The sequence below is a fragment of the Propithecus coquereli genome, unplaced genomic scaffold (genome assembly GCF_000956105.1).
Source record: "Propithecus coquereli isolate 6110/MARCELLA unplaced genomic scaffold, Pcoq_1.0 Scaffold68, whole genome shotgun sequence".
Lineage (NCBI taxonomy): Eukaryota > Metazoa > Chordata > Mammalia > Primates > Indriidae > Propithecus > Propithecus coquereli.
The window spans coordinates 822,734-836,097 of NW_012152840.1; the positions used below are offsets into that span (position 1 = coordinate 822,734).

Consider the following 13,364-nt stretch of genomic DNA (forward strand, 5'->3'; position numbering starts at 1 on the left):
CAGCAAAAAGCCATGCTGGAGCTGTCAGGAAATTACATCTTTGAATAAGTAAGTAAAAAAGTTTTCTAAGGAATAAAAAAAATAAAAATAAAGTAAAAAACAAACAAGTAATTGGCTGTGTGGTAAAGGCCTTTCCCTTTTGATTCTGTCCTTTTGTGCCTCCCTCTTGGAGTTCTCTTGTTTCCATCGCCCTTCCATATCCCGCACTGCCCCAAGCCTAGTTGAAAACACATTCATTTTCTTTCTTCCCTTAGTGCTACTGAAAGAATTGAGTATTTTTGAAAGGAAATGTAATAAAAACTAAACAGAAAAAAAGCCAAAAAATAAACAAAAGAGGTGTAAGCAGTGTGAAAGTAACCAATGTTGCAAAGTACAGGCTTTGGAATTTAAGAAAACTAAATGCTAACTATAAAATGACTGGCGCAGGCCTGGGTTCCTTTTCTCCCAGCATCTCAGATTCTTTGTCTCTGATCATCTCATCCCAACCTGAAGTCCCATATAAGTGACATTTCCCAATCCTTTCTGTTTCCCTTCTCTCAAGTAAAGAGATTGAGGGAGAGCACTGGTCAGTCTAAGGTGAAATGTGTCCCTGGACAGAACCGATGTGGATTAGTTCAACACCAGAAAAGAGAAAGGAACTTCTAGTATTTTCCTAATGCAGAATTACAGAGCAAAATAGCCACATCAGTCATTCTTCTCTTGCTCTTTAGGAAAGAGGCAAAGCCCTCTTGGGCCTTTGTTAGACAATGGTGTTGGGGCTCAGAACATGATACCCCCAAAGTATGGCCTTTTGGCATGCTGAGCACTTTGAACTAATGGAGATTAAAAGGCCTCGGAAGCAAAGTCTCTCTCTGCCCTCCTCCCCTCCTGTCTCCTGTCCCTCTTATTCCCCTGAAGGGAGTCATAGAAACCAGACTTCCTCTTTCCCAAGGCAGGTCATAGAAACTAGAACCCCTCTCCTGCAAATCTAGCCATAAAACCCAGCCAGGTCAGTCTCTCCCTTCTCCCTCTCATTCCACAGGAGTCCTGCTCCATACCTGGAAGGAAGGAATGCTACACAGAGAGGCTAAGAAAAATCCAAACAGACAGGTCTTGCTGGGTTTCCCCCCTCGGTCTATTAGCATTAAAGCATATGCTTTTGTCCAATCACCTTTCTACACAGCTGTCCATTCTTCACTGACCCTAAGCATAAAAATAGATGATTTTTCCTAGGTCTTGGAGTCTTCATTTCCGAAGGCTCCTGTGTCACATAAAACTTTGATTACGTAAATTTGTCATGCTTTTCTCCTGTCAATCTTTCTTTGTCAGTTTTTATTTCAGACCTAGCCAGGACCCCTAGGAGAGTTGAGGAAACTTTTCCTCCTCATGAGATTTATTTTGAGATTGAGAAGAAGATTAAATTACATAGATCATATACCAATATAATTAGACTGTTTTAATTACCAAAAACTAACGAAAACCAATGAATGTGGACCAGCTACCTAAAAGAGAGCCACTATCAGGTAGGTCAAAGAATTTCTTTAGGGCCAGCTCCTACACAGACAGTGGGGGAATATGGCTGGCTTTGGGGAAGTGGGGTCCTGGTTTTCATGACCCAGTTTGAAGAGGAGGAATTCTGGCTTCTTTTCAGAGTGGGAGTCTAATGGAGCCCCAAAGCCCCTGTTGTCCTTCAATGCATTATTATGGTAAAGTTCATGGGCCAGGGCTGCATACTTGACCCGACTTCCCTACTCCTTCCTCTCATTTCATGCCCTGCCCAACTTCCAAGGATGCTCTCAGACCAGCATAGTACTAGTGACCTGGAGCTGCCTTAGGTAAGGACTGTTGAACATACTTTTTCTTTGGACGCTTAAGATTCCCCATCCTGACCTCTGCAGAAAAATCAACTCTTTTAATAAACTTTGTTCTGGTATAAGTTACAGTGCTGTTTGCTGTGAATCAATGTTAATGAAACAATAATCTACATTACTTTAAGTAAGATGTTTGACTCAGTCAGACACTCACCCATTGCCTTCCATGTGGAGTGGCTGTAGAGATGAAGAACAAGAGTGTGGGAGTGTGAAGATGGCTGTTTTTACTAAGCTTTAGAGAAGTTAAGTAAATTCACCATCATAAGTGAATTTTACAAAATTTTACCATCATTTTACAAAATGTAAAATCTTCCTTTTTGTAATATGTCGATCTCAATAATAATCTCCCTTGGCCAAACCATTATTTGAGGTCTAACACAACTTACCTGGCTAATACCTTCATTTTTCAAGACTCAGCGGAGGCAAACATCCTCAAAGAAACCTTCCTTTATCTCCTCCTTGAGTTAGGTGGTCTCCCTCAGTGCTCACAGGCACGCTGGGCTTACCTCTGCAACACCACAAGTCACTGCTTTATGGAAAAAAAAAACAAAACAAAACCTGTTTATCCCTCCTTCTCACCAGATCATGAACTCTGGGTTAAAAAATCATGTCTTTTACCTGTCTCCTTAGCATCTAGAACAGTCCCTGACACATAGATAGATGTTCAATAACTATTTCTGAATGAATACCAATATTTTATTTTTATAAACAATGATAAAAATATTAAAGAGATAGTGGCTTAAAATTTTATAAATCAGAAAAATGACTCAGAGTGTAGACAAAGGTTAGATGACTCAAGCTGGAAAGTCATTAACTATTTTTAGCTCATTTTAGTAGCTGGGAGTCAACCTCTATCCTGGTGTTTAATTTCCAGGGTAGAGAAGACCAGAACAACTGAATAGACTCTAAAAGTGATTTAATCACTGATTTGTCACTTCATGCATCCCTGGTCACTATCATCAAAACTCATTTAAAATCCCTATGTTTGGTGTTCTATAGAGCAATTTTAATGGCAATGATTACAAATCAATGAGATCTTCAACATAACAGAAAACACACTGACCTGCCTGTACATGTGCCGGGAAACTATGAGTATTCTTTCTTTCAAGCAAAACTGTAAGAACCCATTAATGTTTATTAGTCTATACTTTGAGAGTAACTTGGGCATGGATGAAATATAACCTACTGGTTAGTTAATTGTTCATTCAATAAATCTTTTTTTGAGCTGTGAAATTTTTATAAAGCTCTTTCAAAGGAATTATGGGAGGTTTAATGAAATATCCACACTCAACTCTGACAGACTTTACCATCTATTTTAAGAAAGAAAGGGGGGAAAAAACCCACAAAACATGAAAACTATTCAAGAACAAAGGTAAACAAATACTACATTGTATCTTACAGACGAAGATTGTGTACATGTTCATAAACAGGGGAGATCTGTAACAGCCGAAGACCAGCGGAGGTGAGACACAAGCTGATGTTTCTTACTCCCTGCCATGCTTTCGAAACACACTGCCAGGCGGGCCTTGGAACAGGACTGTCAGTTTCTAGTCTCTGAAAACATGACTGCCTCATCAACCTACGAGTACAGCCTACAGGTCTGGATTAGAAAAAATATATATCGTCAATGCTTATTATTTGCAGATTCCAAATTTGTGAATTTGCCTTCTCACCAAAATTTATTTGTAGCATCAAAATCTATACTCCCAGCACTTTCACTTAATTCAGACACATGGACAGATCCCCTAAAAGACTCATTGGTTTCCAGCTGAGGTCAAACAAGGTGCTCTGCCTTCTTACTTAGCTGCCATACCACAAACAAATGCCCTCTTTCCGGCCTGCAATAGACCACTTATGTACTTTTCTTTTTTGGTGATTTTGCTATTTAAAATAGTCCCCAAGCATAGTGCCGAAGTCTAGTGTTCCTAGGTGCAAGATGGCTGTGATGTGCCTTAGAGAGAAAATATATATATTAAATAAGTTTAATAAACTTCATACTAGTACAAGTTACAGTACTGTTGGCTATGAGCTCAATGTTAATGAAGCAGCCATATACATTAAGTAAGGTCTTTAAATAAACACGTACATAAAACAAGGTTATGTATTGACAAAAATATTGGAACCAAGGTTTGCAGGAACCTAACTTTGCATGATAAAGGCCAGGCGCAGTGGCTCACACCTGTAATCCTAGCACTCTGGGAGGCCGAGGCGGGTGGATTGTTTGAGCTCAGGAGTTCCCGTCTCTACTAAAAAAAATAGAAGGAAAGTAGCTGGACAACTAAAAATATATATAGAAAAAATTAGCCGGGCATGGTGGCTCATGCCTGTAGTCCCAGCTACTCGGGAGGCTGAGGCAGAAGGATCGCTTGAGCCCAGGAGTTTGAGGTTGCTGTGAGCTAGGCTAACGCCATGGCACTCACTCTGGCCAGGGCAACAGAGTGAGACTCTGTCTCCAAAAAAAAAAAAAAAAAAAGAATGATAAGAAAGCAAAACAGCTTTATTGATGATACAGAGAAAGTTTGAGTGGTCTGGATAGAAGATCAGACCAATCACAACATTCCCTGAAGCCAAAGCCTAATCCAGAGCAAGGTCCTAACTATCCTTAATGCTATGAAGGCTGAGAGAGGTGAGGAAGCTGCAGAAGAAAAGTTGGAAGCCAGTAGAGGGTGGTTCATGAGATTTTAGGAAAGAAGCCATATTCATAACATAAAAGTACAAGGTGAAGTAGCAAATGCTGATGTAGAAACTGCAGCAAGTTATCCAAAAGATCTAGCTAAGATAATTGATGAAGGTGGCTATACTGCACAATAGATTTCCAATGTAGATGAAACAGCCTTATCTTGGAAGAAGATGCCATAAGGCGTCTTTCATAACTAGAGAGGAGAAGTCAATACCTGGCTTCAAAGCTTCAAAGGACCAGCTGATTCTTTTGTTAGGGGCTAATGCAGCTGGTGATTTTAAGTTAAAGCCAATGCTCATTTACCATTCTGAAAACCCTAAGACCCTGACGAATTATGGTAAATCTACTCTGCCTATACTCTACAAATAGAACAACAAAACCTGGATGATTGTACATCTGTTCACAGCATGGTTTATTGAATATTTAAGTTAACTTTTGAGACTTACTGCTCAGAAGTAAAGATTCCTTTCAAAATAGTACTGCTCATTGACAATGTACCTGGTCACCCAAGAGCTCTAATGGAGATGTACGAGAAGACTAACGTTGTTTTCATGCCTGCTAACACAGCATCCATTCTGCAGCCTATGGATCAAGGAGTAATTTTGACCTTCGAGTCTCATTATTTAGGAAATATATTTCATAAGGCTATAACATCCTCTGATGGATCTGGGCAAAGTAATTGGAAACTTCTGGAAAGTAGTCACCATTGGAGATGCCATTAAGAATATTCTTAATGATTCATGTGGGGAGGTCAAAATATCAACATTAACAGGTGTTTAGAAGAAGTTGATTCCAACCCTCATGATGACTTGGAGGAGTTCGAGACTTCAGTGGAGGACGTAACTATAGATGTGGTGGAAATAGCAAGAGAACTGGAATTAGAAGTGGAGACTGAAGATGTAACTGAATTGCTGCGATTGCATGATCAAACTTGATCAGATGAGGAGTTGCTTCTTGTGGATGAACAAGAAAGTAGTTTCTTGAGATGGAAGCTTCTCCTGGGGAAGATGCTGTGAACGTTGTTGAAGTGACAACAAAGGACTTATAATATTACATAAACTTAATTGATAAAGTAGTGGCAAAGCTTGATAAAATAAGTTCCAATTTTAAAAGAAGTTCTACTGTGGATGAAATGGTATCAAATAGCATCGCACATCACAGAGAAATCTTGCCTGAAAGGAAGAGCCAGCTGCACCCCAACTTTCACCAACCGCCATCCTGATCAATCAGTAGCCATCAACATTCAGCCAAGACCTTCCACCGGCAAAAAGATTACTACTCCTTAGCAATTTATAGCAAAAAAAGCATTTTTGATTAAAGCATGCACATTTGCACCTTTTTTAGACATAACGCTATTGCACACTTAATAGACTACAGTATAGTGTAAACGTAACTTTTGTATATTTACTGGGAAACTAAAAATTCGTGCGACTCGCTTTATTGCAGTGATCTGAAACGAACCCGCAATATCTCCGAGGCGTGCTTGTGCAGCGCCTGGAGGGGATGCCTTCCGCCTGCTGCGCAGAGCGGCCGGCAGGTGGCGCCCAGCGGCGAGCTCTTTCCAGCTCGGTTTGGGCCAGGTGGACTGGAAGGGGCGGAGGTAACCAGAAGAGGCCAGTGGTGGCCGCCTGCGGTCCCCCACCCCCTCCACGCAGCGCTCGCGACACGCGTGCCGGGAGGGGGAGCGAGCGGCGGGGCCAGCTGCGTTCCGAGCCTGGGCACCGCTGCCATCTGCTGTGCGAAGCACCGGGGCGTCCCCGCCGCGCTCAGTTCGAAGTCGGCCACCATGGAGGCGCAGGCACAAGGTGAGTGGTCGCCGATGGCCCCAAGGGTCGGGTCCGGGGCCGCGCATAACGGCGATTTTCCCGCATCACCTAACTTTGCTGTCGGACCGAAGGGACTGGTGCCATCCTACGCGTCAGGAACTCCACTCCTACCCGCTCCTTCAGGATAATGCCCGCTCCCCGAACTCAGGATCTGCTGTGGGTCTGGGGGTCAGTAAGTGGAGAGGTCCCTTCGCAGAAGATGCGCCCACGGAACGCTCTAGCCCTTTCCGCCGCGTCGCCGCACACCTCCCAGCCTCGCGGGTGCGCGAAGGACCTGTTGTGCCGGGTCCGGAATCCGCATTTCGTTCCCTTTTCCTTGGGGAGTGGGGAGGAAACGCGACTCCTTTCACCGGGGGCTGCGGACTTGCATCTTGAGGCTTCCAAGTTGAGCAGTGGGGGGAGGGGGACCGGCCGAGGTGGTGGCTCCGGAGATACCCGGGTCTCCCGGCTGCGCGAGGGGCTCCCCGCGCGGGGACCGGCCTTCCGCAGCGAGGCGAGCGTTCCCGGCCCCCGAGCCCCAGCAGATCTGCACGTGTGTCCGGGTTTCCCGCGATCGGGGGGCGACCGCTGCCTCCCCAGGCGCGCGGGGTCCCCGGCCGCCGCAGTGTGGCGGCCCCGTCCCTGCACCCCGCTCCTGGTGCCGCCCGCTCGAGGAGCCCGCGGCGGCTTCAGGAAGGGCGGTCTCGTATCTTGGGGAACACTAGGACCAGGGTTGGGGAATCCCAACGGAATCGTTCGAGAATGGGTGTAAACGGACTGTGGAAAGGGGCAGAGGTGGGCAGACGTGGAGCGAGTGACAGACAGGTAGGATGGAAATTGACTCAGGAATCCACCTTGGGAACAACGCCCAGAACGGATGGATCCCGGAGTTGGTCCTTTAAAGCAATCATCTCCACCTGTCTTCTGTACTGTAGGAAATTCTCTGATCGCTTTTAATATAAATAAAAGCCTGTTAAAAAAGGCAAAAAAAAAAAAAAAAAAAAAGAAGTTCATGACCCTATGTGCTCGCCCTCTAGGGGCAGAAGCGTCCTGAATGAGAACGGTTTGGCGAATGCACTGGCTTGGAGTCACCCAACAGATTTTCTGCCAGGATTACAAGTGAACAGCACGAACCATGCTCGTTCTTTCGTTCTGTCAGCCAAGATCCTGCCCATAAAGCTGCCGCTTCCAATATTTTTCCTCCATTATGTAAATAGGAAAGGAGAATTTAACCAAGGGTGGGGGTCAAATTCAAAAGCAGAGGTCAGGTTGGAGGCCTTCACACCTGAACTGAAGCAGGTGGGAACAACACTGGAGTTTCCCAACCTGTCTTGCAGATTGGAAATATTTGGAGTCTTAAATACTGGCCTTGGCCAATCCCATCCCAAACAAATTGGAATCGCTGGGGCCTGGGCATGGGTATATTTGAAAGCTTCTCTGGTGATTCTGTAATATTATTCAGTGAGGTAGGAAAAGAACTACAGCAGATAGGAAACGTTCATCCAAATTCTGAGGACCTCTGAAACTACAGATTGGAAACCACTGGTGCCACTGGTTTGCTTTACTGGTTTGCTTTACTTCCGAGATTACTTAACAAATATTGCAGTGCTTTCCTTTGCCAAGCGCTGTGCCAGGAAGAGCAAAAACAGACCTGATTTCTGCTTCATGAAATTTACAAGAGAGGAAGAGACAGACATTAATTTGATAGCTACTTGATAAATAAAATGTAAAATTGCTACTGTGTTAATGCCAGGAAGAGGGCCCCATAGGGCGGGGAGAGCCTGCAACACTAAAACCCTGGTATACGATAATCAAAAGAGCACAGATTGTTTATTGCATCCCTGTCCCTGTGCTTTGTGCGTTACATTTATTGACTCATTTCATGTGCACGGCAGTCTCATGAGGTCAGGAGGTAGCTACTGTTCTCGTTCCCATTCTACAGAGGGGAAATATGTGTGGTTTACAGCCAGATATGTAAGGAGTAGCAGAGTCGATGCTGAGAGTGCCCCATTCCCACTCAGAGCCTAGGACTTTTAGAGGAAAGATGGGAAACCCAAGTTCCTACCTACCTCTCCAGCTGTCCTTCGGCGCTCCTCCCTGTCGTGACTGGATGGGACCTTTGTGGGTGGGGAGGACCAGTAAAAAGGCAAATGAATATGACAAAAGTGAACAGATTTAAAAAAATTCTTAAGAAGAAAAATAAAAATAATTTGAATTGGATATGATGTGAAGGAGGCAGTCTCGAGGATGACCCCAGCTTCTTACTTGTACAACCAAATGGATGATGCTTACCTCTTAAATCCTCAGTTTCCCAGCATTTTCAGCTTTTCATTTTTAGACTTTATTTTATTTACATTTTTTGGTCATTTAAGTAGCAGAGATATTAAGTTCTTTAAGAATAAAATGTTTCACAAACTGTTTATAGTTTATATTAAAAACTTTTTTTCGGCCGGGCACGGTGGCTCACGCCTGTAATCCTAGCACTCTGGGAGGCCGAGATGGGCGGATTGTTTGAGCTCAGGAGTTCGACACCAGCCTGAGCAAGAGCGAGACCCCGTCTCTACTAAAATTAGAAAGAAATTAATTGGACAACTAAAAAAATATATATAGAAAAAATTAGCCGGGCATGGTGGCTCATGCCTGTAGTCCCAGCTACTCGGGAGGCTGAGGCAGGAGGATCGCTTGAGCCCAGGAGTTTGAGGTTGCTGTGAGCTAGGATGACGCCACGGCACTCTAGCCCGGGCAACACAGTGAGACACTGTCTCAAAAAAAAAAAAAAAAACGAAACTTTTTTCCTACTTGGCACACTTTTTTTTTCTGGCTAAATGAATGGTTGACTCTTAGATTCTAACTAAGACAGTCCTGTGATTTTCAAAGTGTAAGTTTCTACCTTCAGTGCAGTTTATTTTAGAATTATCTGGAGTGGAGATGGCTTATCTTTCTGCCTCTTAATCTAGAGACAAGCAAAGATGAGTAAGGTTAAGTAGGCAGGTGCTGATAAGATGTCCCCTTATTCCGTCCAGGAGACCACCCAGGTGCTATGGACATTATTTACACATACAGCTCAGTTAATGCCCCAACAGGTCCTAGAAACTTGCCCATAAGTGAAATTCTGCAGATATGTTCTTTGATTTTGTGAAAGAATAGATTACTTCCAGCAAAACAAGAAGACATTCTGGGGAGATGGTAGGAGGGAAAACACGAACTGGGATTCTGAGTGGAGTGAGTCAGTGAGGAGGGGCTGGAGGACAGTGTAGGGTGAGAAGGCCGCAGGAGGACAGCATTCCAGGTGCCTTCCACTGGTGCTGGAGAATTCCGCTTTAATACAATTGATATGTTAGAGAGGGAATTTGCTTGGGAATGTTGCATTTCCCAGAAACATATGGCAGTCCTTCAAAATAAAAACTTCCTGATCCTTTTAAGCCACCTTTCAATATTTCATTATTCTAAATGGAAATAACTTTGTTGTTTGTGCCTTTCCCAATGTTTTAATGTTAAAAGGAAAACTTTCTCTCCCTTTAACAGTCATATTTTTTCAAATTAGTAACTGTGTTAGTTTCTTGTGGCTGGTGTAACAAATTACCACAACCTTGGTGGCTTAAAACAATAGAAATTATTCTCTTATCCTTTGGAGGTTAGAAGTCCAAAATCATGGTCACTGGGCTGAAGTCAAGGTGTCGGCAGGGCTGCACCCTGGAGACTCTGAGAGATAATCTGTTTCTGCCTCTTCCGGTTTCTGGGGGCTGCCGACTTTCTTTGGCTACGTCGCCTCAATCTGTCTTCCTGGTTACATGGCTTTCTCTTCTGTCCGTGTCAAATCTCCCTCTGCCTCTCTCTCATAACGACACTTGTGATTTCATTTAAGGCCTACCTACGTAATCCAGGATAGTCTCCTTGTCTCAATACCTTTAATTTAATTATATCTGCAAAGACCCTTTTTCCATATAAGGTAACATTTAGAGGTTCCAGGAATTAGGACCTGATATCTTAGGAGACAATTATTCAGTTTACTATAATAACTGTTTTTTATATTCAGATATCCACTCAAGAGGATTCTCAGGAGTCCATGAATGACATAAAGTAATAAATATCAGATTAATCCTACGTCTTTCCACATTGCATTAAATGAAAATTCCATATATATCTTACATTATACTTTGCTCACAGGACATTTATATATTCTTATCTTGTTCCAGGAAGGACTTAGGGCAGTTTATACGGATATATAAAATACAGCAAGATAATGTAAATTAGAAATAGATGAAAGAAAATGAGGATAAGAAGAGAAAATGAAACAAAGGATGAAGCTCTAGAAAAATGCATACAATTATATCCTTTTTATTGATATTGCACGGAAAGCAAATTCTTGCGCTGCAAACAAAGTATGGTGTTTTGTTACAAAACTATAAAATACCCCTTCCTCCCCCTGCCAAATAGCAGCAGGTGTAGTCTTTTATACAGGCATATCTTGGCGACATCGTAGGTTCACTTCCAGGTTACCAGTTCAGTTCCAGAATAAACTGAATATCACAATAAAGTGAGGCATGCAAATTTTCTGGTTTTCCAGTAATTATAAACATATGTTTACACCGTGATGTAGTTTGTTAAGTGTGTCACAACATTATGTCTAGAAAATGTACTTATCTTGATTAAAAAATACTTTATTGATAAAAAATAATAATCATCTGTGAGTCATAATTGTTTTGCTGGTGGAGGCTTTTGCCTCGATGTTGCTGGCTGCTGACTGATCAGAGCGGTGGTTGCTGAAGGTTGGGGTAGTGGTGGCAATTTTTAAAAATAAGACAACAATGAAGTTTGCCTCATCAGTTGACTCTTCCTTTTATGAAAGATTTCTCTGTAGCATGTGATGCTGTTTGATACCATGTTATCCACAGTAGGACTTCTTTCAAAGTCATTCCTCTCAAACCCTGCCACTGCTTTATCAACTAAGTTTATGTAATATTCTAAATCCTTTGTTGTCATTTCAGTGATGTTCACAGCATCTTCCCCAGGAGTAGATTCCATCTCAAGAAACCACTTTCTCTGCTCATCCATAAGAATGAACTCCTCATCTGTTCAAGTTTTATCTTGCGAGAGCAGCAATTCAGTCCCATCTTCAGGCTGCATTTCTAATTCCAGTTCTCTTGCTGTCTCCACCACGATTGCAGTTACCTCTTCCCCTGAAGTCTTGAACCCTTCAAAGTCATCTGTAAGGATTGGAATCAACTTCTAAACTCCTGTTAATGTTGCTATTTTAACCTCCTCTCATGAATCACGGATGTTCTTAATGGTATCTAGAATGAGAATGCTTTCCAGGAGGTTTTCAATTACTTTGCCCAGATCCATCAGAGGAATCACTATCTATGTCAGCTATATCCTTACAAATTGTATTTCCTAAATAATAAGACTTAAATCCTCAAGGACCCTAGGAGTTTTGAGATGATAAATCAGTATTGGTTTCAACTTAAAATCACTCGCTTCATTAGCCCCTAACAAGAGTCAGCTGGTGCTTTGAAGCTTTAAAGCCAGGTATTGCCTTCTCTCTAGCTGTGAAAGTCCTAGACTGCATCTTCTTCCAATATAAGGCTGTTTTGTCAACATTGAAAATCTGTTGTTTGGCGTAGCCACCTTCATCAACGACCTTAGCTAGATCTTTTGGATAACTTGCTGCAGCTTCCACGTCAGCACTTGCTACTCTACCTTGCACTTTTATGTTATAGAGACAGCTTCTTTCCTTAAACCTTCTGAACCAGCCTCTGCCAGTTCTAACTTTTCTGCTGCAGCTTCCTCACCTCTCTCAGCCTTCACAGAATTGAGGATAGTTAGGGCTTTGCTCTGGATTAGGCTTTGGCTAGGGAATGTTGGGGCTAGTTTGTTCTATCAGACCAATCCTATTTTCTCCATATTAGTAACACAGCTGTTTCGCTTTCTTATCATTCGTGTATTCACTGGAGTAGCACTTTTAATTTCCTTTGAGAACTTTTTCTTTGCATTTGCAACTTGGCTGACTGGCCCAGGAGGCCTGGCTTTCGACCTATTTTGGCTTTTGACATGCTTTCCTCACTAAGCTTAATCATTGCCAGCTTTTGATTTAAAGTGAGAGATGTATGACATTTCCTTTCACTTGAACACTTAGTGGCTATTGTAGAGTCATTAATTGACCTAGTCACAGTAGTGTTGTGTCACAGAGAATGGGGAGGCCCAAAGACAGGAAAGGAACGGGGGAATAGCTGGTTGGTGGAACAGTCAGAACACACAGAACCTTTATCCATTGGGTTCGCTGTCTGGCATGGGTGCAGCTCGTGGTGCCCCAAAACAATTACAATGGTAATGTGAAAGATCACTGATCATAGATCACTGTAATAGATGTAATAATAATGAAAACGCTTGAAATACTGTGAGCATTACCAAATGTGACACAGACACGACGTGAACACGCGCTGTTGGAAAAACGATGCTGATAGACTAGCTCAATGCAGGACTGCCACAAACCTTCGATTTGTAAAAAACGCAGTATCTGCAAAGTGCAGTAAAGTGAAGCTCATTAAAAAAAAGTATGTCTCTATTATAAGCATCAGGCTATCCGAGGAAGAAAATTATTTTGCATTTTATATTTAGAATTTTATATTGTGATTCAGGCAATATAATCATAAACCTCAAACTGTGGAAGCTAACTGGTATACATTTTGATATATGATTTTTAAGAGTATTATTAAGACTATTCATATTGCCTTCAAAGCTGCCTCTTATAGTTTTGTTTCCCCTTTAAGTAAAAGTTTTAAAGTAGGTAATGATATATATGTTAGGTGAAGTCAGTCATTTTGAACAAATCATGTACTGTTGATATAATTAAAATTCTTTTAAAATCTAATCATACAAATGATAAATATTATACTATATTGGAACCCATTCAAATTGCCGTTCCTAATATACATCTTATTTTCTTAATTGGGTAGCCAGAATCTGAGATACTTCTTAAAAAACTTATAAGCAAAAGATTCCATTTTTGTGACCTACAATAAGATTTGC

General features: G+C 42.2%; 1 protein-coding gene across 4 annotated transcripts in view; it reads left to right on the top strand.

Moving 5' to 3' along the window:
• The first annotated feature begins 6,098 nt into the window (after positions 1–6,098).
• The window catches only part of TPD52L1 (tumor protein D52-like 1), an 83,648-nt gene continuing 76,382 nt past the window's right edge, over positions 6,099–13,364 (top strand). For 3 of the 4 annotated variants that reach the window (XM_012660798.1, XM_012660799.1, XM_012660800.1), the window contains exon 1: positions 6,099–6,335. In XM_012660798.1, the coding sequence (XP_012516252.1) occupies positions 6,317–6,335 (19 nt within the window). In that variant the 5' untranslated portion in view covers positions 6,099–6,316. Of the gene's footprint in view, positions 6,336–6,618; positions 6,889–13,364 lie in introns of those variants that run through there. The other variant, XM_012660801.1, reaches the window with a different exon arrangement.